This window comes from Ahaetulla prasina, chromosome 13 (genome assembly GCF_028640845.1).
Source record: "Ahaetulla prasina isolate Xishuangbanna chromosome 13, ASM2864084v1, whole genome shotgun sequence".
NCBI lineage: Eukaryota > Metazoa > Chordata > Lepidosauria > Squamata > Colubridae > Ahaetulla > Ahaetulla prasina.
Genome location: NC_080551.1, coordinates 15,444,774 through 15,470,850, shown reverse-complemented (window position 1 = coordinate 15,470,850; position 26,077 = coordinate 15,444,774). Strand labels below are relative to the sequence as shown.

The 26,077-nt window shown below is 43.8% G+C and overlaps 1 protein-coding gene across 11 annotated transcripts in view; it reads right to left on the bottom strand.

Annotated features, from left to right (window-relative positions):
- IL16 (interleukin 16) overlaps nt 1-26,077 on the bottom strand; it is a 64,428-nt gene that overhangs the window by 18,357 nt on the left and 19,994 nt on the right. For 2 of the 11 annotated variants that reach the window (XM_058155839.1, XM_058155841.1), the window contains exons 2-13: nt 22,531-22,896; nt 20,940-21,076; nt 17,597-17,729; nt 13,066-13,174; nt 9,982-10,121; nt 7,603-7,713; nt 6,018-6,132; nt 5,669-5,742; nt 5,107-5,326; nt 3,762-3,879; nt 2,327-2,459; nt 1,093-1,165 (exon numbers count right to left, since the gene is read on the bottom strand). In XM_058155839.1, coding sequence (XP_058011822.1) covers nt 1,093-1,165; nt 2,327-2,459; nt 3,762-3,879; nt 5,107-5,326; nt 5,669-5,742; nt 6,018-6,132; nt 7,603-7,713; nt 9,982-10,121; nt 13,066-13,174; nt 17,597-17,729; nt 20,940-21,076; nt 22,531-22,833 — 1,666 coding nt within the window. In that variant the 5' untranslated portion in view covers nt 22,834-22,896. Of the gene's footprint in view, nt 1-1,092; nt 1,166-2,326; nt 2,460-3,761; nt 3,880-5,106; nt 5,327-5,668; nt 5,743-6,017; nt 6,133-7,602; nt 7,714-9,981; nt 10,122-13,065; nt 13,175-17,596; nt 20,153-20,939; nt 21,077-22,530; nt 22,897-23,018; nt 24,291-24,424; nt 24,568-25,455; nt 25,704-26,077 lie in introns of those variants that run through there. The other 9 variants (XR_009151987.1, XM_058155835.1, XM_058155844.1 and 6 more) reach the window with 9 other exon arrangements.

Genomic DNA, 26,077 nt, shown 5'->3' with positions numbered 1-26,077 from the left:
CCAGTTGTTTATGTTACCTGTGTGTCGTGCCCTGGGTCATCACAATGTCATTACCTGGGAAGCTCCACAAATCACTGTATCACCATCATCTCCTTTTAAGGACCTCATAATCCCTTGCAGGGTGGAGTCTGGGCAACTGAATGGAGCTGAGTATTTACTGGCCGGATGCCTTTCCTGTCGCCAGTGTGGAGTGTTTTTTTTTCAGCAGCTATATTCTCATTGTGCCCAAAGAGAGAAATATCTGCCTCTACCTAGGATCGAACTCACAGCCTCCTGATTGTAAGGCAAGAGCTCCACCTCTAGGCCACCCCACCACTCTCACAAAGCACTTCAAGGAACTAATCTAAATTCCTTCTTGTTATTGATAACTGACCAATATGGCATTGATTTTAATCCTCTTAAAATTAATGTCTGCTTTATGAATACAAAAATAACTGCCACATTAATTTTTTTCATTTCTATTACAATTGCTCAAAAAACAATTAAGGTTTTCTTGGTGAAGGTGAAGCTGATGGTTCCTATCAGGAGGGGAGTAATTTCTTATTTTATGGTCTCAAAGTCTGAAAGTCTCAGAGTTTTGATGCAATGATATTATCACGGAAGATGCATTTCAATCCAATTTTTCTGCTTTGGATGAACTGGAGAAGGTTGCATGTTACAAAATAGGGCTATTATATGCTGAAAGTTCTAACTCTCTTTTACATCTTATGAGGACAAAGAAGAAATCCCCTTAAATCAGTTTAGGTCCAGATTGAGGGAAGCGTTGGACTGTATTTTTAAAACTGCAGATCACTATTGTTTATTATTTTGTCCCAGAAGATCCCATTCTCACTCTGTAGTATCTGGGTAACAAGTTGATGGAACACAAAGGCATCTAAGCTGATTTGGCCAGTTTGGATACTTTAAAAAAAGATGGCAAATTCTTTATATCTAAATCAGGGATCTCCAACCTTGGCAACTTTAAGCCTTGGCGGACTTCAATTCCCAGAATCAAGCAAAGCTGGCTGGGGGAATTCTGGGAGTTGAAGTCCGCCAAGGCTTAAAGTTGCCAAGGTTGGAGAGCCCTGATCTAAATCGAGGGGAATTCCTTACCTTCTGCATTCCAATGGAATTTGTCTCTTTCCATGGCGTTGAAAACTGCATCCTTTAGCTGCTGCTCAGACACCTGCAATAGGCCACCAAACCAGGATGAAAACTTTAAAGTTTGGTAAAAGTCTGCTTTTATTTCCATTTCCACAATACTTTGTAATCACACTTTGAAGTCTCCCCTGGAACTACAGGTGGGTTTCACTATTAAATTCTGAAATTCAGGCCTTTTTTGCTCAAGGTTTAAGTAAAGATATCTAAAGCTTCAAGCCAAGACTTATTAACAAGTTGACTTTTTGACTTTTCATTCGACCTAATGCAAATTGACCATTTCTTCCAGGAAAATTTTATATACAACTTTGCAGAACTTTGGATCCAAAAACAGTAGTATACTTCAGAAAACACAGTACTGGGGCTTCTTAAACATAGCTTCTTAAAACCGATGCATCTATTCCCCAGAAAAGAGATACAGCTGCTTTAAAGAGTTTCACAGAGTTGCTCTATGCATGTCTGATGCACTCCAAAGCATCTTTACCCTTTCAGCTTGGAAGTGCTATGCAATATTAATTGTAAATAGTAAGAATGAAGCTACCTGGTTGCTGTTAAGGGACAAAACAATGAAAGAAAGAGAATGGCCAAGAAGTTCTAAATAAGGGGGTAGACACCTTTGCAAGGATATGGGCCTCAGCAGGTGCCTTATGAAACTTAGACCTGACTTAGGTTCTCCAAACAGAAAGACTTTTCCAACAAGATATCTTCGTATTTGTGTAAGGTAAAGATAAAGGTTCCCCTTGCACATACGTGCTAGTCGTTGCCGACTCTAGGGGGCGGTGCTCATCTCCGTTTTAAAGTCGAAGAGCCAGCGCAGTCCGAAGACGTCTCCGTGGTCATGTGGCCGGAATGACTCAATGCCAAAGGCGCACGGAACGCTGTTACCTTCCCCCCAAAGGTGGTCCCTATTTTTTCTACTTGCATTTTTACGTGCTTTCGAAACTGCTAGGTTGGCAGAAGCTGGGACAAGTCACAGGAGCTCACCCCGTTACACGGCAGCACTAGGGATTCGAACTGCTGAGCTGCTGACCTTTCGATTGACAAGCTCAACGTCCTAGCCCCTGAGCCACCACGTCCCATATTTGTGTAGGGGGGCTTTTTTTCGCTTTGAGGGGAAGGCTATTTTGACAGTTGTCCCAGTGCTTGGGGATCATTAAAGTATATAAATTTCATTCACCTTCCATCTTACCTGGGGATCAGGATGTCTGCTAATGATAATTTGCACAATGCCAGGATTGCAGTGGCTTAGGACAGCGTGAACTTCACTAAGGGTCATTGTTTGAACGGATGCCTCGTTGATTTCCACTATTTCATCTCCACCTCTTCCAAAAGATTGCCATTAAAAACAGAAAAACAAGTTATTAACCCTAGCATGGTCAACATCGTATATTTTGCCAAACCTGAAACATTACCCGTGTCGTTTCTACCGCCTACTTTTTGATTTCAAAGAGGGAAGCCCAAAGAATTTTAGCTTGTCCTCTACTTTCAGATCCATACATAGGCAAATTAAGGCAACGAGTTTCAAGTTCTTTATCTCACATTCTTTTTGATTTAAAGGGGACAGGTCTCTTTTCTGGAGTCTGGGTCCAATCTTGTTTTTTTTGTTTTGGAAACAACTACTGGATGTCTTATTTATTTGAGAATCACCTCTCACATTTATTTTATCTGAGGCAAAAAATGAACTCCTTCTGTCTAAAAGGTTGGCTAAAAATCAACTCCTTAGTTGGTTGGGTCACTATGTTAATATAGCAATAGCAGTTTATAATGTCAGCCTATTGCCCCAGAGAATCTGGGTCCTTATATGACATACTAATCCACCTCCCACTGCATTTAAGTGTGTTATGTGCAGAAGTTCATCGGCAGTTTTCTCTCTCTTTCAGGAGGCAGCAAATTTTAGAAAACAAATCACGGAATATAGTCTCTCTGCAGCTTATACTGTAGTAGCTCTAATCTTGCAAAAGATTAGAAGTGCAAAACATATGGAGGCTCCGCTGAACAGAAAGGGTTAGACCAAGATTGACTCATAGCATAGAGAAAGAATATGCAGGCTCCTGTTCTTGGTTTCATCTTACTTAACTCCTTCTCTAAACTTTCTCTGGATGCTCTGCTCTGCAAGAAACAGAGCCTTGACCCAGAATTTAGCAGCTACGTTGTGCTTACAGTTTCTTTCTTTGTTGCAGTCTGGTCTTTCACTTCGCAAGGGAAATTCAATATTGAGACATTTCAAGTTTAATTATGGAAGAAAGGAAAGGAAAGGAAAGGAAAGGAGAAAGAGGGAAAGGAAGGGAAAGGGAAGGGAAGGGAATGAATGAAGGAAGGAAGGAAGGAAGGAAGGAAGGAAGGAAGGAAGGAAGGAAGGAAAGAAAATAATGAAAGAAAGAAAGAAAGAAAGAAAGAAAGAAAGAAAGAAAGAAAGAAAGAAAGAAAGAAAGAATGATTTTGTAATGTATGTGGATGAATTGAGTTTGCCAATAACGGTTTTAAAGTAGGGCCCTTTTTTCCAGGTGAAAAGTTGGATTGGCTTTTGAGTAACCAATCAAACTTGGCCCTGTAACTTCTCACCTTTTGAAAAAAGTAGGAAGTGAATGTCAGAACGTTTTGGAAATTATTCGGTCTCGACATACCTGAGCCTCCCATCCATGTGAGCCACAGAGCCAGGAGAAAGAGTGTGGATGAATATCCCTGAAATGTACCGGGAGTAAGGGATGCTGCACAAGCCAATGCCTAAGCCCACACCAGCCTCTGTGGAAAATACATTAGAAAGATATGGAAAGACAAAGAGGAAGTGAGCTATCCAAATAGAATAGAATAGAATAGAATTTTTATTGGCCAAGTGTGATTGGACACACAAGGAATTCGTCTTGGTGCATACACTCTCTGTGTACATAAAAGAAAAGATACGTTCATCAAGAATTCTAAGGTACAACACTTACCTTACACATACAGTCATAAGTGGAAGAAGACGGGTGATGGTTAGGTTTAAAGGATTAAGAAATGTGCCATTTCCCTGTATGCTCATCCTGTGAAAAAATAATTGCTACCAACCTGCCTTCCATTGAGGACCTGTATACTGCACGAATCAAGAAGAGGGCCGTGAAAATATTTACAGATCCCTCACATCCAGGACTGTTTCAACTCCTACCATCAAAAAGACGCTATAGAGCACTGCACACCAGAACAACTAGACACAAGAACAGGTTTTTCCCAAAGGCCATCACTCTGCTAAACAAATAATTCCCTCAACACTGTGCAAACTAAATCTGCACTACTATTAATCTTCTCATCGTTCCCATCACCCATCTCCTCCCACTTATGACTGTATGACTGTAACTTTGTTGTTGGCAATCCTTATGATTTATATTGATATATTGACCATCATTTGTGTTGTAAATGTTGTACCTTGATGAAGGTATTTTTTCTTTTATGTACACTGAGAGCATATGCACCAAGACAAATTCCTTGTGTGTCCAATCACACTTGGCCAATTTAAAAAAAAAAATACTATTCTATTCTATTCTGTGTCAGTATTGAGCATTAGGCCTTGCTTCTGTCCTCAACCGTTCAGGATTTCTGCATGCATACTTGGCCACTTGGCCCACATATTGTGCTAAGCTGTGGTTTGTTTTATTCTATGATTTCACATGCCAGAATAGTACACACATATTAAGACATTAAAACTGGTCTGCAAGCCAGACTAGCCGAGCAGATGCGTTATGCTAGCCAAACAAGTTATTATTATTTTTAATGAACCCAGCCATTATAGTAGAATGATTGCTCTCTCGCAACTCCTGCCAAACCAGAAGGGATTTTTTTGGCACGGCATCACCAAAAAAAAAGAAGAAGGGGGAAAAAAAAGATTCAGAGTGACAATATATTTGAGCCAAGTCTATTCTGGAAACACTTGGGGTTTTTTTGAGGGTTTTTTGGTGGCGGGGTAGGGGTGGGGGAGCCACTATATTTACTGCTCACCTTTATTTAAGGAGACTTCCATCATGATCCTGTCATTGGGATTCATGGTGTTCAGAGGAAACGTTGTGATGCTTTCTGACCCAAAGGAGCTGTTCTCCTTGGTGATGCACATGCTGGTACTCAGAGAACGGCAAAGGTGAGACGATAAATAGCTGGTGGCAGAAGATGGAGTGCTGAAGCTTGTCCGAACGGTGAGGGTGAGGAGGCCCTTCTTGGCCTGCTAGAAAGAAGGAAGCGTTGTGAGAAGGAGGAGGAGAACATTGGGGGGGGGGGGAGAAAGAGGAGGATTACATGAAAGAGAAGGGGAAGGAGAAACAGGGGAAGGGGAAGGACAAGAGGAGAGTGGAGGTGGAAGAGGAAGAATACATGAAAGAGAAAGGACAGCCAAGCAGGGAAAAGGACAAGAGAAGGAGAGGGGAAGAGGAGGAGGAGGAAGAGGAATATATGAAAGAGAAGGGGAAGGAGAAGCTGTGGAAGGGGAAGGGAAAGGACATGAGGAGGAGGAGGAGGAGGAGGAGGGGGAGGAGAAGTCTTATAGGAAAACATTACATAGAGCCATAACCTTAAATTTCTGCAAAGCTTCATGGTGCGTGAGTCCATGCATTGATTCTCCATTCAATTCTAGGATTTCATCTCCTGTTACATCGAAATAAATGATCTTATTAGCTAGTTTTCAGCACCAGCATTTCATCAACTCTGCACCAGTCAAGGTTCACCCACCATTCCCCACACGCCTATTTCCCCCATTGGAGAGCTGTATGTAAGGTCAAACCCATTAAAGCCACTATTTTCTCCCCCACACCCCCAAAGATAGATATTTCAGATGTTTACAGGACCTGGAGACGATTCCCTTCTGTAATCCAAACTGTCTAGTTTCAACTCATTCAAATACAGGGACGATGTTATCCTACCTTCCTGTAACCTTCCATCTGCAGCAGCTGCTCCTCCAGGAAAGATTGTCTTCACATAGATGCCAATGGGACCATAAATGCTGTCCTGACCACCCACAATGCTGAAGCCCAGTCCCTAATGAGGGTGAAACAGAGGGAGCATTTTACTTGATTAATCACCTGCTCCTTTGACTAACTGCTTATACGAGCAATCAAAACACCTTTCTTTTATTTGTGAAAAGATCTTGGAGGAAAAAAAATGTTTTTATTGGCCCTCAACTCTGAAAGGCGCTGGGAATTTCTTCTTAAACAGCTATAGATGGATCCATGTTCCTATTGGTTCATGATGGTTTTCCACGCACTCAAGTTAGAGATCATTCAAATTCCTCGTGTTTCAATAATACTTAAAATCTCCTCGTGTTTCAATAATACTTAAAATCTATGTTTGGGAGTGGGGAGAGAATTTCTTGCTTCCTTTTTATAATTAGAATGGACTTTTATCCTGGAATGGAGGAAAGGTCTGATTCATCACAGAATTAGTAGCCAATTGCAGAAGCATGCATAAATTTGGAATCCAGTTTTGGATGGTTACTTTTTATGCTTTTTCGGGAACAATCAGGATAATGGTATAATACTGCTGTTATTGCACTGAGACCCTGATCTGTTAGGATGGAAGAGCAATCTTGAAATTTAAAACAGAAGTGAAATCTTCCAGGACATGATCCAATTCTCCATCCAGACTGGTGTTTCTCAACCTTGACCACTTGAAGACGTGGGGACTTCGACTCCCAGAATTCCTCTGTTACATGGCCGGGGAAGGTCCAGGAGTTGAAGTCTTCAAGTAGCCCAGGTTGAGAAACATTGCCATAGACCAGAACTGTCAAACTCATGGCCCACTTGCTGGATATGTCACGCATGAACATGCCCATGCCCCATTTAGTGAAGGAAGAAAAGTCGCGATACATCATGTGACAATGCCTTGACGACATGAGTTTGACACCCTTGCTGTAGACCGATCTTTCCCTTAAAAGAAGAATGTAGTTTTAAAATTTTGACTTCAGAAAACCGTTTTTTGTCCCAGCGTTCATCAATAGAGATGATTAGGGGACTGGAGGCTAAAACATATGAAGAACAGTTGCAGGAATTAGGTATGTCTAGTCTGATGAAAAGAAGGACTGGGGAGACATGATAGCAGTGTTCCAATATCTCAGGGGCTGCCACAAAGAAGAGGGAGTCAAGCTATTCTCCAAAGCACCTGAATGCAAGGCAAGAAGCAATATATGGAAACTAATCAAGGAGAGAAACAACTTAGAACTAAGGAGAAATTTCCTGACAGTTAGAACAATTAATCAGTGGAACAATTTGCCTGCAGAAGATGTGAATGCTCCAACACTAGAAGTTCTTAAGAAGAGGTTGGACAACCATTTGCCTGAAGTGGTGTAGGGTTTCCTGCCTAAGCAGGGGGTTGGACTAGAAGACCTCCAAGGTCCCTTCCAACTCTTCTCTTCTCTTCTCTTCTCTTCTATTCTCTTCTATTATTTCTATTCTATTCTATTCTATTCATGTATTATCCAAGGAAAGACATATAACAAAGCAAACCGCTCACCTTCCCTTGACCTTTCATTAAAACAATGTTGGAGATCATGGAGGCCTGTAAACCCGAAGATGTGGACATGAGGTGGGCGGAACTTAGTGAGCGAGATGACCTGGAAAGAGGCTACAGTTGAAACAAACGGCAAGGAAAAGTTAATAACATACTGGAGATTTTTTTTTTTTTAAATTATATTTTCATTCCATGTATCACAATTTTCGCCTACAATGGAGTGATGCATTAGATCAGGGGACCTCAAAGTATGGCCCGTGGGCCGGATATGTCCCGCCAAAGCCATTAATCCAGCCCACGCAGGACCACAAGGTTGCCCCGCCCACATTACCCCACTTACCCGCCGGCCCCCACTTGCCTTCTGGAGGACGAGGCCAAAAACGGGATGCACGGAGGCCCGTTTTTGGCTTCCCCAGATTCCAAATAGAGAGAAAGAGAGAGGGAGGGAGGGACACACAGTGGTGGGATTCAAATAATTTAACAACCGGTTCTCTTCCCTAATGATTTCTTCCAACAAGCAGTTCACCAAACTGCTCAGAAAGTTAACAACCGGTTCTCCCGAAGTGTTGTGAACTGGCTGAATCCCACCACTGGACGGACACACACACACACACACAGAAGTCCCTCCCCCTCCCCCTCCAAGGCAGCCACATCCCTTCCCTAACCTGCTTTCCACCCCAGGCGCATAACAAATTAAAGTTTAATTTGTGTGTATTATTTAACGGACTGCTAAATTGGCCACACCTGCCCATCACATGACCACCTAGCCACACCCACCCAGTCACATGACCACCTAGCTATGCACCACCACCCCCCAGCAAGTCCACACACCCCAACAGTCTGAGGGACCGTGAATTGGTCCCCCTGTTTAAAAAGTTTGAGGACCCCTGCATTAGATGCTGGTAATATATCCTTCATTCTTGTTCATCATCAACAATGATTGCACAGTTAGTCGTCATCTACAATCAGGCACCGAATGGCTATATTGCATCGACAACATCTCCTTTGTTCGTGTCCTGATGAGAATTGAATCCTGCCCTTTCCCCCTATTTTTATCATTCAACAGATGGGCGAGAGGCTTTGCTTTTAGAAATCTTTTTCAGAGAAGGAGTGAGACGCTCATGGCTGGAGGGTTCTGGTTCCTGGGTTTATTTAATTAGGAAGTCGCCCAGGGATGTGGATTAATGGCCACTTCCTAATCATATCAATGCAAAAAAACACCACACATAACGAATTCTCTTCAGTTGAACTCCACCCGTCTCCAAGGCAGTTAGAGGGGTGTCCTGCCCTTGAGAAACTGCTGGGAAAAAAATATCTCTCCTTCCCCTGGATAAGTTCACGAAAAAACTTTCCCCCCAAATTTTGGGGTGGAGCATTCCTAAAGGCCACCTGGGCTCAGATGTTAGTTCAATCCTGACTTGCTCATCCAGCAACGAAAGAGTTCTAACCGACTCTACAAACAGAGCAAACTGTCTGGAACCCATACCACATTTCGGACATCAATACAATTGAACGTGTCCAGAAATATTTTACAAGAAGAGTTCTCCACTCCTCTGAATACAACAAAATACCTTATGCCACCAGACTTGAAATCCTGGGTTTAGAACATTTAGAACTACGCCGCCTTCGACAGGACCTGAGTTTAACTCATAGAATCATCTGTTACAACGTCCTTCCTGTCGAAGACTTCTTCAGCTTCAATTGCAACAATACACGAGCACACAATAGATTTAAGCTTAATGTGAACCGCTCCAATCTTGATTGCAGAAAATATGACTTCAGTAACAGAGTTGTTAATGCTTGGAATACACTACCCGACTCCATTGTCTCTTCCCAAAATCCCAAAATCTTCAACCAAAAACTCTCTACTATTGACCTCACCCCATTCCTAAGAGGTCTGTAAGAGGCGTGCATAAGAGCACCAACGTGCCTACCATTCCTGTCCTATTGTTTCCTTTCATTGTATCCAATTAATATAGTCATTACATACTCATACTCATATATATGCTTATATATTGTATAATTATTTCATGCTTATGCTTATATATACTGTGTGACAAAATAAATAAATAAACGTGCATTTTCGCTGATGGATTTAGTCCTTCAGGGACCCGGCTGGTAAAGAGAAAGGTGGAACAAACACCATTCGGAGATGCAGGTGATGTTTTCTTTGGTCTGTGGAAGTGACCTCATCTTTCTGAGGTCCAGGAACTTCTGGGAAACAGGCTGCTTCATTGCAGAGAAGCATTAGATGCTCGTTTTGGGAGGCGTAAGAAGGAAGGAAATGTTTGGCCTGAAAGCTGCATTCCATCTGTATTGTCGTTTCTTGACTGTTCCACAGATGGAGCGCTATAGTCTGGTGGGTTTCCTTTTTCCTCTTACCTTGACAGCTGCTTTTCCTGCTGCATTCTCCAGCTGCTGAGAGAATGACTTTCTGTTGCTATAAAGGGACTGTCTGTACCGAGAGGTTGACTTCTTGACCATAGAACTATCAACATCTCCTATCCAGTACGGACTGGCACCTTAAAGGGGTGGGGGGTGGGGGAAGAGAAAAAAAGCAGATGGAATTGAATTGAATTGGATACTTTATTTGGCCAAGTGAGATTAGACGTGCAAGGAAATTGTCCCAGGTGTAGAAGCTCTCAGTATACATGCAACCAACAGAATCATCATCTTTACGTACTTCTTCATCATCATCATCCCAATAAGAGGAAGTAGTAAAGAAGATAATAAGAAGGATAAATAATAATATTACTGCAGTCATACTACATGGATAAATACATATATTGACGGGCTTGAACACTGGGCGCTATCTAACAAAATGAAATTCAATGGTGAAAAAAGTAAGGTTCTACATTTAGGCAAGAAAAACAAAATGCACAAGTACAGTATGTGTGGTACATCGCTCAATAGTAGTAACTGTGAGAGGGATCTTGAAGTCCTAGTAGACAACCATTTAAATATGAGCCAGCAGTGTGCAGCAGCTGCCAAAAAAGCCAACACAGTTCTAGGCTGCATAAACAGAGGGATAGAATCAAGATCATGTGAAGTGTTAATAGTGTGGTAAGGCCACACTTGGAATACTGCATCCAGTTTTGGTCGCCACGATGTAAAAAAGACGTGGAGACTCTAGAAAGAGTGCAGAGAAGAGCAACAAAGATGATTACATGACTGGAGGCTAAAGCATATGAAGAACGGTTGCAGGAACTGGGTATGTCTAGTTTAATGAAAAGAAGGACTAAGGGAGATATGATAGCAGTGTTCCGATATCTCAGGGGTTGCCACAAAGAAGAGGGAGTCAAGCTATTCTCCAAAGCACCTGAAGGCAGGACAAGAAGCAATGGGTGGAAACTAATCAAGGAGAGAAGCAACTTAGAACTAAGGAGAAATTTCCTGACAGTGAGAACAATTAATCAGTGGAACAACTTGCCTCCAAAAGTTGTGAATGCTCCAACACTGGAAATTTTTAAGAAGATGTTGGATAACCATTTGTCTGAAGTGGTGTAGGGTTTCCTGCCTAAGCAAGGGGTTGGACTAGAAGACCCCCAAGGTCCCTTCCAGCTCTATATATTCTATATAGACATTAGACAATGTTGTGAAAATTAGGTGTTCACCAGAGTGGGTGGCACAAGAGGGAAAAAACTGTCCCTGTGTCTAAATGTCTATGGAGATTCTCTGTTATCCAGGTCATGGTTGTCCCAAAGTTGTGCTTTTTTTTCAAGAGGCAACTGGACTTTCTGGTTTTTCTTTGAAGACGTCTCGCTTCTCATCCAAGAAGCTTCTCATCCAGAGCTGAAGAAGCTTCTTGAATGAGAAGCGAAACATCTTCAAAGAAAAAACGAGGACGTCCAGTTGCCTCTTAGAAAAAAAGTACCTTTGGGACGTCCCTGTGTCTAGTTGTTTTGGCCTGCAATGCCCTATAGCGCCATCTCGAGGAGAAGAGTTGAAACGGTTTATGTTCAGGATGTGAGGAGCCTGCAGATATTTTCCTCAGCTCCCGCTACCTCCCATCTGGCCCAGACAATATACAGGTCTTCTATAGAAGGCAGGATGGTTGCAATTGTTCTTTCTGCAGTCCACTGGGAATCTGCGCCTGTCCTGTTTGGTTGCTGAACTGAACCAGATCATTATAGAAGTACAGATGATAAGACTCAACAATTCTTCTGTAAAACTGTATCAGCAGCTCCTGGGATTGAACTTCCTGAGTGGACGCAGGAAGACATTCTTTGTTGCGTCTTTTTAATGATGGTTCTGATGTTGGATTAAAGGTAAAAAGTACAGGTTCCCCTCGCACATATGTGCTAGTCGTTCCCGACTCTAGGGGGCGATGCTCATCTCTGTTTCAAAGCCAAAGAGCCAGCGCTGTCCGAACGTCTCCGTGGTCATGTGGCCAGCATGACTCAATGCCAAAGGCGCATGGAATGCTGTTCCATTCCCATCAAAGGTGGTCCCTATTTTTCTACTTGCAGTTTTTACGTGCTTTCGAACTGCTAGGTTGGCAGAAGCTGGGACAAATAACGGGAGCTTACCCCGTTACTTGGCACCAGAGATTTGAACCGCTGAACTGCCGACCTTTCGATTGACAAGCTCAGTGTCTTAGCCACTGAACCACCGTGTCCTTGATGTTGGATTATAGGACTCCAAAACACGAAGGACTCTAGTGCTGATACTGTGCTGAGTATAGTTAAGAGGCAGTAGAATAGAATGGCTTCTATCCTACAATCTCGTCTCCGCAGTTTTAAGCGTGGTAGGGATAAACAACTCGGTTGCATTGCATTTACTACTGCTTCGTTTCTTGCTTGCCATTTAGGGGGAGGGGAGGGGGGAGAGCATGGTGGGGGATGTGGTGCTTCAGCCGGCCAGCCATAACATCTACCAGCCGGAATGAGAACCAAGGTCATGTCAACGGACACCTGTCGAAGTTGAGCAGGAACCTACCCCTGGACTGATTGAACCATGTGACCTGAGAGACAAAAGTTGGGTGGGTCTTATTCTTTTAACTATCCCTAAGCACAGGAATAATTTAGAGCTAGCTTCACCTTTCTAAGTGCCGATATGTTACACTCAATAAAGGATGTCTTGAACCAGTGGTGAGATTCGATTTTTTTTACTACCGGTTCTGTGGGTGTGGCTTGATGGACGTAGCAGGAGAAGGATACTATAAAATCTCCATTCCCACCCCACTCCAGGGGAAGGTTATTGCAAAATCCCCATTTTCTCCCAATCAGCTGGGACTCAGGACGCAGAGAATAGATGGGGGCGGGGCCAGTCAGAGGTGGTATTTACCGGTTCTCCGAACTACTCAAAATTTCCACTAAAGGTTCTCCAGAACTGGTCAGAACCTGCTGAAACCCACTTCTGGTCTTGAACCTGAACAAAGCGTCAGGGTCCTGACTTCCCTGGGTTCATTACTCGGAGTGATGACAGTCCATGCATCTGGATGTAGCCTAAACTGCAGAAACTTACTGGCTGAATTGCTGCGAGTCCGCTGGCATTTGGCTTTGGTCTGCAGAATGGATCCATTTGGCAGGTCGTGTTTAGGAGGCTGCTCCATATGAGGACAACTGGGTGATTCCTGGGAGAATTTGGGGGGGAAATGCACAAGGTCTTAAGCCTCTGCAATGATTTCAAAAACAGGCTGTGCGTTTCCGTCAAAATTCAACCCCTACATATACAATTGGAGCCCATTCTGGCATTAGCCTAAAACCTGAACCACCCCTTTTAAACTAAATAAAGTTTTTTTTCAAACTGGGCAACTTCAAGATGTGCAGACTTTAACTCCCAGAATCCCCAGTCAGCCAGCACTGGGGGGAAAAACTGAGCTAACTGGTAGCAGGAGAAAAGATGGAGCCCCTCCCCACTTCTTAGTCATATCCATCTAAGGAGCTCTTTAATGGGCAAACTCTTAATATTAAGCCTTTGTGTGTTAAAAATGGAGGAACCAGTTCCGTTTGGACCAATGAGGTTCAGAGCCCACTGCAGACACAAACTGCATAAGTTTCTGCATCAGTTGGGCCTTACACAGGGGTGGACTGCTGGGAGTTTGCAGGGGTTCGTGAGAACCTCTAGCTAAGATTCTATGCCACTCCTGGTTGGTCCCGCCCACCCCACCCTTCCCCTCCCAGGAGTCCCCACCTGGCCCATTTTGGATGCAGGTAGGTTCAGGGCATATTCTGAGGCTTGGAGAGGGCGAAAAACAGGCCTACTGGAAGTTCAGGAAGGCCAGAAATGGGCCCATTTCCCGCCTCCAGAGAGCCTCTGGAGCCTGGGGGAAGCCATTTTTGCCCTCCTGGAGGCTCAAGAAAAACCTCTGGAGCCCGGGGAGGGGAAAAAACGCCCCCCCTGCCATGGTGCAGGAGGCTGACTAAGCTACATACACAATGGCCATGCCCACCAAGCAAGCGGGCAGAGAACCCCTTGCTCAAATTTTTGAAGCCTACCCCTGGCCTTACACAAATGGAAGTTTGTCCCTTGGCTAATTGGAAGGCCATAAACAAGATGGTGCAGGCATACAGCAAAAATCTATTCTAGGCCCATCATTGACATGTCCCTGCCCTGTAGGAAATTTCAGATTTAAAATCAAAAACAGGCAACACTGATAAGGAAGAGACCCAACCGGCAACAAATTAAATACCGGAGGGTCCTTGATGCTTTCTGAGTTGCTTGTTTTCTTGCCAATGTTTCATTACCCAAACTAGGTAACATCATCAGGGCTGGTCAGGGCTAGTTAAGTACTGTACAATAGGAATAGGCACAACTGTATGTGCTTTAAACAGTGGCCATTGCTTTGCTCATACAACCTTGGAAGGGATGAGTAAAGGAATGGTTATCAGTAGTAGCCCGAGGTTGCTGCAGCCCAGTCATTCACCAGTCATTTGCAGGAATATCAGAAAGAAGAGCAAATCTTACTCATGGCTGTGAGATACACTTAGGATTAGTTCTTCCAAAACCTGGAGCTGTTCCCTTGTCATAGAGCAGGGTTCTCAACCTGTGGGTCGCGACCCCGTTGGGGGTCGAATGACGATTTGCCAGGGGTCGCCTAAGACTATCGGAAATATGGGAAGTATACTTGCGAGTCGAAGAATTGCGAATTCGGCTTCAGGCGTGATGAATTAAGAAAGAGAGAAATCTTTGCTCTGATGTCTCCCTCTCAAGCCAGCTGCAATCACTCCCAATCGCTAGCCTAATCTGGCTTCAGGCGCGATAAACTTAATAGGGGAGGAGTCTCCGCTTTAATGCCTCCGTCCTCAAGGCAATCGCAAGCAGTTCAGATCGCTAGCCAATACGGCTTCAGGCGGGATAAATTCAAAAAAACAGTTTGCCGCTTTTTCCCCCCTTCTGCAGCTGCTGAGGCGCGCTGAGATCGTTGCCTAAAAAAAAATAATTTTACGGTTGGAGTCGCCACATCGTGGGGAATTGTATTAAAGGGGTCGCAGCACTATAAAGGTTGAGAACCACTGCCATAGAGCCTTCTTCTTAAATGCTGAGTTCCTTTCTCCTACAGCAGATGGCGTCTTCGTTAAATCAGCTGAACCTTGCCGTTAATCTTCCCCGATGACTGAAGGAATATTTTTACTCTTTTCTCTTCTGGAACTGCTGCTCTCTTGCAGGGCAGGTAGAAGTTAAACTGGTAAAGCTCCCTTCCCAGAGGTTGATGCAGAGCTGGGATTCACTTACCTTCCCTACCGGTTTGCAAATGTGAGCGCTCGCAGTCGGCACTACCGGTTCGCCCGAACTGGACAGAAACCGGCTGAATCCCACCTCGGGGTTGATTTAGCAGGGAGGAAAGTTCTGCCTCTTGGAATCCTATGAGCTGTTTGACAGCTAAAAGCACAGGTGTGTGCCAGCCCGGGGAGGGGAAAATGGAAAAGCTTTGGATTTTTTGACCTGAATATAGATACCAATCCCTGCAGTTTTGCGTTCTATACGAATCAGCTCCCTTGGCACCTCTAAAGAAATCAGGGGTGCTCCTAAATATCTTAAGAGGGTTAGGGGTGATCCTAAATATCAGAACTCTTTGGTCTTGCCATTCTCTGTTTTATTTCTTCTAGAGCAATGCCCGCCCCGCAACCTTTTGGGCCCCAGGGATCGGTTCCATGAAGAGAGGTTTTTCCACGGACCTGAGGGTGCGTTGTTTCAACTTGGTGCCTGCATCTCACGGATGGGGCTTCGCTTTTTATTTTTTATTTTTTATTTGCATTTATATCCCGCCCTTCTCCGAAGACTCAGGGCGGCTTACACTATGTTAGCAATAGTCTTCATCCTATTTGCATATTTATATACAAAGTCAACTTATTGCCCCCAACAATCTGGGTCCTCATTTTACCTGCCTTATAAATGATGGAAGGCTGAGTCAACCTTGGGCCTGGTGGGACTAGAACCTGCAGTAATTGCAAGCAGCTGTGTTAATAACAGACTATCTTAGCAGACTGAGCCACCAGAGGCTCAGTTTGTGTAGCCCGGTTTCTGGCATGCGGCAGACTGGTGCCATTCTACCAGTGCGGACTGGGAGTTGGGGGACACTTGTTCTGGAGAGAAGAAAGAACCCCTTGACCTATCCTGCCCTTGTGGATAGCAGAAAAAATGGGCAAATGGGCAAAATGAAAAGAGACCTCACTTTAGAAGCCTACTGCCAGCCCTAAGCGGAACAGAAAAGCAGTGCTAGCACTGATGGTGTTGCCTAGTTTGGGTAGTGAAACGCCTGCAAGAAAAGCACCAAGCTCAGAGACCACCAAGGACTCCTCCTCCTCCTCCTCCTCCTCCTCCTCCTCCTCTCCACCCCCTGAAAATCTCACTAGCACCGATGTTGCTACTTAGTTTGGGTAGTGAAACGCCTGCAAGAAAAGCACCAAGCTTAAAGGACACCAAGGACTCCTCCTCCTCCTCCTCCTCCTCTTCCTTCTTCCCCCCTGCAAATCTCATTCCTTACTAGCACCAGTGGTGGGTTTCAAAAGTTTTTTTACTACCGGTTCTATGAGTGTGGCTTGGTGGCCATGGCATGGCTTGGTGGGCGTGGCTTGATGGGCATTTCAGGGGAAGGATACTGTAAAATCTCCATTCCCTCCCCAATCCAGGAGAAGGTTACTGCAAAATCCCCATTTCCGCCCGTTCAGGTGGGACTCGGGAAGCAGAGAATAGATGGGAGAAGGGCCAGGCAGAATTTTTACTACCGGTTCTCTGAACTACTCAAAATTTCCGCTAGCGGTTCTCCAGAACTGGTCTGAACCTGCTGAAACCCACCTCTGACTAGCACTGATGATGTTATCTAGTTTGGGTAGTGAAGTGCCTGCAAGAAAAGCACCAAGCTCAGAGACCACCAAGGACTCCCCCTCCCCCTCCCTCCTCCTCCTCCTCCTCCTCTCCACCCCCTGAAAATCTCACTAGCACCGATGTTGCTACTTAGTTTGGGTAGTGAAACGCCTGCAAGAAAAGCAACAAGCTTAAAGGACACCAAGGACTCCTCCTCCTCCTCCTCCTCCTCTTCCTTCTTCCCCCCTGCAAATCTCATTCCTTACTAGCACCAGTGGTGGGTTTCAAAATTTTTTTACCACCGGTTCTATGAGTGTGGCTTGGTGGCCATGGCATGGCTTGGTGGGCGTGGCTTGATGGGCATTGCAGGGGAAGGATACTGTAAAATCTCCATTCCCTCCCCAATCCAGGAGAAGGTTACTGCAAAATCCCCATTTCCGCCCGTTCAGGTGGGACTCGGGAAGCAGAGAATCGATGGGAGAAGGGCCAGGCAGAATTTTTACTACCGGTTCTCTGAACTACTCAAAATTTCCGCTAGCGGTTCTCCAGAACTGGTCTGAACCTGCTGAAACCCACCTCTGACTAGCACTGTTATCTAGTTTGGGTAGTGAAGTGCCTGCAAGAAAAGCACCAAGCTCAAAGACCACCAAGGACTCCCCCTCCCCCTCCCTCCTCCCCCCCTTCCTGCAAATCTCACTCCTCATATTCTCCTTTATTGGAACCGAGAGGTCTCAACTACTCCACTTACCTTATTAGCGATCACTAAATTAACCAAGCCTCTGGCAGACTGGATGAGCGATTCAGCCTCTTTGCTGGAGAGCTCTTTAAGGGGTTGCCCGTTGACTGTTAAAAGCTCATCGCCAGGGCTTAAACGACCATCCCTTGAAAAGAAAAAAAGAAAAAAGAAAAGAAAGAAAGAAAAGACAACAATAGGCCTGCAGGATTGTGAACAAGTGTCATCAGGTTTCTGCAGCTGCTTCAAAGGGGATCCCTGTTTTTTGAGCTGCTGTTGCTTCTGTTCAGGTCATATTTACATTTGCAAACCACAAGACCGTGACCAATATTATTTTCGAGCAAACATTGCTCTCAGATCACAGCTAAGGAATGTTTAGGGGGGGCTATTAAACCAGCTTCTGATTTTTTTCCCCCTCAAATAATTCTATTAAGAATTACAAAGAATGAAAACTAATACCAACTACAAAAGAAAAAAGTGGAAGGAAGGAAGGAAGGAAGGAAGGAAGGGACTTCCCCTTCCATCTTAGCAAATAGAAACATTTTATAGCATTACTCTCTTCATCCCATAACTCACCTCTCAATTAAAAATCGAAAAGTTTCATCATTTGCTCTTTATCAGCAAAAATTCAGTAAGGGAGATCAGATATAACGATTTTTTTTATTGTAACCCTGGTCAAATAAGCTAGCCTTGCATTCCTTCCCTGAACTTTTGACAGACTTATTTTTTGACCCTTCTAAATCTAGTTCCAGAATTTGTTTCCTATTAATCTTGTTTTTTGACCCCCAAATCTTTCAGAACTTTAACAGACCTTTTTGGTACATCCAGTAAATAGAATTGTTTTTTGTTTTTTAAATTACTTCTCATAAAATCATTTAATGGACCTCTTATATAGGTCCAATAAGGCAAAAACAACAACAACAACACCCTCCAATGATTCTGATTGTTTTGTAACTAGCCTGAAGTCATAGGAAGGAACATGTGATAGTGAAGCACTTCATATATTTATTTATCCTTTGCTATATATACCCTTGCCGAGATGTCATAGAATGTTTACAAATATTCTGATTTCTCTGTTGGTGTAGTGGAGCTCTATGAAAGAGGATGATGCTTCCATGGTGAAAGCAAATTGCAATACCAGTTTCCTTTCTTGGGTAACAGATTGAATGGAGGAGGAAGGCTATCTATGATACAGACCTCCTCAATCTGTTCATTGAGATGAGACATAGACAAGCTTGCAAGGTGAGCTGCAGAAGGGGAGAACTGCAAACTATTTATATATAATTACACTATCTCTTAATATCTCTGCAGAATAATGTTCATAAGAAAATATCCTGCTCCTACAGTTCCCGTCACTATCCGATTCGTTGCACAATTTTTACAGAAAGTGACTATATACTCTACCTTCCTACTCAGTGCAAGATCTATAGGATTAGGCGTACGCTGCAGCATCCCAGACTGGTAACCTCTCTCAACCTCTTTTCAAATGCCTCCAGCAATGGGGAGACTACAAGATTATTTCTGGAGAAGTTTTATTTTATTAGATTTATTTTATTTATTTTATTAGATTTTTATATACCGCCCTTCTCCCGAAGGACTCAGGGCGGTGTACAGCCAAATATTAAAAAAAACCACAATATACACATTAAAACAAAACTAAAACAAGCATATTACAAATGGCCGAAATTTAAAACAATTTAAGATCATAAAATTATAAATAGCCCCAATTAAAACTTTAATAAAACTTTTAAGACTTTTAAGCCAGTCCCGCTTGAATAAATAGGTGCGTTTTCAGCTCACGGCGAAAAGTCCGAAGATCAGGCACTTGACGTAAACCAGGGGGAAGTTTGTTCCAAAGCGTAGGAGCTCCAACAGAGAAGGCCCTACCCCTGGGGGCCACCAGCCGACATTGTTTGGCAGACGGCACCCTGAGAAGGCCCTCTCTGTGTGAGCGTACGGGTCGGTGGGAGACATAAGGTAACAGCAGGCGGTCCCGTAAGTATCCGGGCCCTAAGCCATGGAGCGCTTTAAAGGTGGTAACCAAAATCTTAAAGCACACCCGAAAGACCACAGGAAGCCAGTGCAGACTGCGCAGGATTGGTGTTACAACGAGTTGCTCCCACTATTACCCACGCAGCTGCATTCTGGACTAGCTGCAGCCTCCGGGTGCACTTCAAGGGCAGCCCCATGTAGAGAGCATTGCAATAATCCAAAGTTTTCTCCGGACATCTTCCCTGCAACGCTTTCTACACCATGTTAACAGCATAACAGAGTTGGAAGGGACCTTGGAGGTCTTCTAGTCCAAACCCCTGCTCAAACAGGACATCCTATGTCCGTGATGGCGAACCTACGGCATATGTGCCAGAAATGGCACACAGATGGCTCTGGGCATGCCAGCCATCACCAATTGCTCTTCCAGGTTCCAGCCAGCGGATCTCCACATGCATATGCATGCCAGAAACCGGAAGACCAGGTGACTGGCACACATGCGCATGCTGGGAACCGGAAAACTGGAAAATTGGTTTACGCCAATTGCCTGATCTTCGGACCTTTCGCCGTGAGCTGAAAACCCATTTATTTATTCAAGCGGGACTGGCTTAAAAGTTTTATTAAATTTTATTGGGGCTATGTATGTAATTTTAGGGTTTTAAAATTGACTGTTTTAAATTTCGGCCATTTATATAATTATGCTTGGTTTTAAGTTTTTTGTTTTAATGTGTATATTGTATGGTTTTATTACTTGGCTGTACACCGCCCTGAGTCCTTCGGGAGAAGGGCGGTATAAAAATCTAAATAAAACTAAAACTAAACTAAACTAAAACCAGGTGACCGGCGCCTGCATCCATGCTTGGGAACTGCTCTTCCAATTTCTGGCGCTCCTGTGTGTGCGTAGTGTTTCCCCACACATATGCTCCTGTTTCAGCACTCGGTGACAAAAAGGTTCACCAACACTATCCTATGCCAATTTCAGACAAATGGCTGTCCTCTCTCTGTCCAACCTCCAGTGTTGGAGCACCCACAACTTCTGGAGGCGAGTCGTTCCACTGGTTAATTGTTCTAACCGTTAGGAAATGTCTCCTTAGTTCTAGGTTGGTTCTCGCTTTGATTTCTTTCCATCCCTTGCTTCTCGTCTTGCTCCCATGGGTCAAAAGAGCACAGTTTTCCTTATCATCCAGGAAAAAAAATTCTCCCGAAATGTGAAGTTTGTTATTACCTCCCTCCTGAATTAAGCCATTTTCACTTCTTAGGTTAAGTCGGAAGGTAGGGTGTGCATTTCAACGTCATCATCGTTACCGCCACCACCAAGGAGCTAAATGGGTACGATCATGTGGCTTCCTGATGGAATTTTGGAACGTACCTCTGAGCAGCTCCCCCGTCAATCACCTGGCTGACCGTGAACTCTTTACCAAAAGCAGAGCCACTGGAAGTCCTGCAGACTTGAATCCCCAGCCCTGCATTCCCGGTGGCAATGCAGAGCTTCCAAATGCAGCTGTCCTGGTTGGGAAGACATGAAGAAACTTGAAAGCCTGTCAATCCAGCTTCCGTTACTTTGTACCTCCTAGATAGGTTGGGCTACAGCTTCCGATATCCTCAGCTCTGATGACCAATGCTGTGGACAATGGCATGGACCACAGAGCTGGCCTAGACCGAGAAATTCTATGCCCAGACCCCAGCTTCCTCCTGTTCTGCGTGCTGTTGCAATAGTTTTTCATCACAGCCATTCTCTTGTTCCTTTCCAAGCTGAAAGAACCTGATAGAGATGCAACATCCTGGGTACATAATCTGTGCTGCTGGTTCAAATGCAATCCCCATCACCAGATTCCCTTGTTTGGAAGGCAGCTCATGTGTGACAGAAGGGGGCAGGAGAGAACCCCCTTATCTGAGCTGTGGTGGCGCGGTGGTTAGAGTGCAGTACTGCAGGCTACTTCTGCTGACTGCCGGCTGCCTGCAATTTGGCAGTTCAAATCTCATCAGCCTCAAGGTTGACTCAGCCTTCCATCCTTCTGAGGTGGGTAATATGAGGAGCCAAATTGTTGGGGATTAATATGCTGACAACCATAAACCGCTTAGAGAGGGCTGTAAAGCACTCTGAAGCGGTATGTAAGTGTAAGTGCTATTGCTATCATTCTTAATTCAGAGTCAAGACTCTTGTCTACATAGGGTCCACCTTTTTTTTAAATATGCTCATATAAGTTTGGAATGTGGCTTTTTTGGAGTGGATCTTTACTTGAACTAGAAAACCACACACACACAAAAAGGAAGGTAGATAACTGACAGGTTGGGTAACAGATATGGAGAAGATAGTTGTGTATTATTAGGATTTGCTCTGAATACTTGAATCTTTTTAATGCTGAGAAAACAAATATAAACAACTTTTTGAGGCCCCAGACCAACGCGAATTACTTTTAGATTTTACTCTGATGAGCCACGGTGGCACAGTGGTTAAGAGTACAGGCTCCTTCTGCTGACTGCGAGCTGCCTCCAATTTGGCAGTTCAAATCCCACCAGGCTCAAGGTTGGCTCAGCCTTCCATCCTTCTGAGGTGGGAGGTAAAATGAGGACCCAGAATGTTGGGGGCAAGAGGCTGACTCTGTAAACCACTTGAGAGGGCTGTAAAGCTCTATGAAGTGGTATATGAGTCTAAGTGCTAATGCTATTGCTATGTAAAGCACTATGAAGTGGTATATAAGGCTAAGTGCTATTGCAAGCTAACTCTGCCTACCGCCAGCAGCTCGTTCCTGACCGGCTCAAGGTTGACTCAGACTTCCCTCCTTCTGAGGTGGATACAATGAGGATCCAGATTGTTGGCGGCAATAGGCTGACTCTGTAAACCACTTAGAGAGGGCTGCAAAAGCACTGTGAAGCGGTATATAAGTCTAAGTGCTATTGCTATTGCTATCCAAGCATTGCAAATGCCAAGCAAACAGAGGCACGGACCTTCTTCCTACCTTGATAAAGAACTTCCTCTTCATGTTCTTACAGCTGTCACTGGCACTGGTCCTCATCTGCACCATGTTGGCAATCACAAGAGGATCGGATGTGGCGTCTTGGCTGGGCGAGGGGCACGCCAGCTGAAGTTGAGGGCATGGTTCTTTCTGACTCCAGCTGGCTTGGCTCTCAAAAGGATTGGCATATTTATCATCCGGGCTCGAGCCATCGTCGCTGGTCTTGCCGTTGCAGAGGATGAGCGATCGGGAAATGGAGCGGAGCGTTTTGGATTTCCTCCCTTTGGCGCTATTGTGCCGTTCCATCGTTGGAGACCCAGGAAATGGCAGTCAATTGGTCATGCCGGTTAAGTTCACTTCCTCCAGTGCCTGCAACGGGAAGATCCAGATGGAAGAGAAATGCAGGGGAGGGGGCAGTGGGTGGGTGGGTGGGTGGGAATGAGAAAAAGAAACTCATCAGCAAAACTGCTTCATCTCTCTAAACCACCCACCTCTAGATTTCATGAAAGACTAGGAGGCTTTCAATTCCAAAACAGCAAGTCACAAGGCATCATGTTGATAATAGCTCTGTGTATTCTTAAAAAAAAAAAGATAAATGTTAGACATATTTCTCATTCATCTCCCTGGTTGTTATTTTTTTTTCTACCCCAACTCTTTGGAAAAAATATATATCAAAACCCTATTCATGCAACTTGTTTAGCTTTGTTGCAGGATTAAGCCATTTTCCTGCCTTCCCACATGGCATTAAACCAGAAGCTAACCAGCCTTTTCCAGACCAGAACTTGAAAACTACATATATATTTTTTTGCTTCAAGTTCCTTTTTTTTTTATAAAGTTTTTTTTTTATTTTTTACACACAAACAACAACATACAATGAATCTTTTCTGAACAGAATATCGGGCAGGTACATATTTGTACCAAGTTTGATTCTTCTCCCAACACATCTGACATACTTTCATCAGTATATTTTCTCTCATTTTTAATTTTCTTCTTACATTTCTCTCTGTAAATCTAATCTACCCTTCACACCCAATTTTAATCTTTTATCACATTTTCCCCTCTTTTCTCCCCTGATGGTGTAGCGGTAAATGTTGGTCGTTCCAGGTTGGCCTTTCCAGATGAGATTCTAGCCTTAGAAAACGGTACGGAGTATCATTTAAAAGCTGCGTGAGTTTTGGCTGGATAGTAAGACTGAAAACACACACATTCCTGTTAACTTTCTCAGTGGGCTTCATGTGTTGTGTGAATTGGTTTCCAAGTTCAGTGTTCGGCGCCGAAAACAGATGGCCTGGGAAGTTGTGTGCTCATAGTCACCGGAGAAATATAAACACAGACTGAATGGCCATCTGTCAAAAATGCTATAATTGCAGGATTTCTGGATGGAGAAGTTTGAATAAACTTCAAGATCCAACCAAATAGGTCAAAACGAAGGAGCTTTCCCTTTTACTGTTCTTCACATATAAATTGAAACTTGCGTTTTGGAAATTTTGGAGAATCATAATACGTGTGGGGTGAGTTCCCGATTATAAAAATTGTCTGTAGAAGATTGAAGAAACCAAATCAACAGAAGATCGTCTCATGTAGCAAAACCGAATCTCTTGCCTCCTGTAATCTTTGCTAAATATACAGATTCATCTTTAAATCCTACATAATCATCCAGGTTTTCTAAAAGATACCTTATTGCAAATAGAAACAAATCCCTCTGGCCATAAAGCAAATCATGTCAAATCAGATCCCTCTGATAGATGAATCAAATCAAAATAAAAAAATAAATAAAAGTCATGATTCATAAAAGAAACGATTTACAAAAACCGTACCTCAAATAATAAACCAAGTCCATCTGATCAGAAATCAAAGCTACAGAATTATCTACAAGAGGAGTATATGGAGTATATACCTTGTATTGAAGCCCCCCCCAGCCATTTTCTTCAACTGTGTTCAAGTCCTTCTTTCCAAGAAGATCTTAGTGATGAAAGAAATTGGCAGGGGGGGGGGATGATCAATGGGCTTGGCGGGAAAGGAAAAAATGAAGCTCAAATGCTATAGAAGAAAAAAGGGATGCAGGGTAAGAGAAGAAGGGACGTTTGAAAGAATAGAATAGAATTCTTCCTTGGCCAAGTGTGATTGGACACACAAGGAATTTGTCTTTGGTGCATATGTTCTCAGTGTACATAAGGAGGATAAAATACATTCATCAAGAATAAAAAGATACAACACTTAGTGATAGTCAAAGTTACTAATAAGCTATCAAATCATACTAGGAAACAAGTAAAAACAATATAATTGAAAGATACAAGCGGTCATAAGTGGGAAGAGATAGATACTAGTAAAGAAGTGAAGAATAATAGTAATACAGTCTTACTAAATTATTTGACAGTGTTGTGGGAATTAGTTGTTAAGCAGAGTGATGGCATTGGGGGAAAAACATATTTAGACGGAATAAACCCCTTTTCCTCCTAATGACTTGGCTTTATTTATTTATATATTTATTTATTAGATTTCTCTTGAAGGACTCAGGGCGGTTCACAGCCAAATAAAAAACAGTAGAAAGTACACAATAAAACAATAATTAAAAAACTTATTAGATATAAGGCCAGATTAAAATCCATTTAAAACCATAAAACCCCCATAAAATTTAGATCTAAATACTAAAAACTACTAAAAATTTCTATGCCTTTCTATGGCTTGGAAAACTTCTTTATCTGACAGGTTGAGGTGGGCTGAGAAACAACAACAACAAAAAAACACCGCCAAACCATCCTTTGGGCTGGTCTGACACAAAATTAAAACATCACACTGGGTTGCTTGCTACCTGGAGTGGGGGAGAATCTAGGTTTTAAACAGGAGGGGGGGAAAAACAATCCATCTCACGTTATTACAAACCCCCCACCCACCCACCCCTTCACAAATCTGCAGACATGCACATACCACGAGGCCCACAGTAGCGAAGAGCCCGGTTGTGAACCAAGCAACCTGATGCTTCCCAAAAAGCGGGGGAGTCCACCTGACCCATAAGCCACGTTTGTAGCCTCTACTGACCAGCCCTGCGTGTCCCGCTCGCTGCCTTTCGTTCTCTTTTTTCCTGTCCCACTTGGCCCGCCAGGAACAAAGCTCGCGCTTGCCTTGTTTTGGTAATCCAAACCAAATGTTAACTGGTTGGCTGATCTCTCTCTCTCTCTCTCTCTCTCTTTCTCTCTCCCTCCCTCCCTCCCTTCTTCTCTTCCTCCTCCCTCGTTTTTGTGCTAAATCCACCCCCCTCCCCAACCTGTTTTGTTCCGTGCAAGTAGTAAATACAATAAACGATGCGCCAGGAAAAGAAGACGCCCCGTTTGGTTCCCATTTGGAGGGACCGAAAGAAAAGACGAACCCCCTTTTAGAAAGGCGTAAAAGCTGTTCCTGCGCACGGCGCCCAGGCCAAAATGCAAGAGAGTTAACCAAGCTGCGGGAAGCCTTTAGATCTCTTCGGTGGAACACGAGGGTTCCCCCCCACCCCCCACCCACTTGGCTCAAAAGCGATGCGCTGCAACCTCTCGCATCTAATTCCGATGGG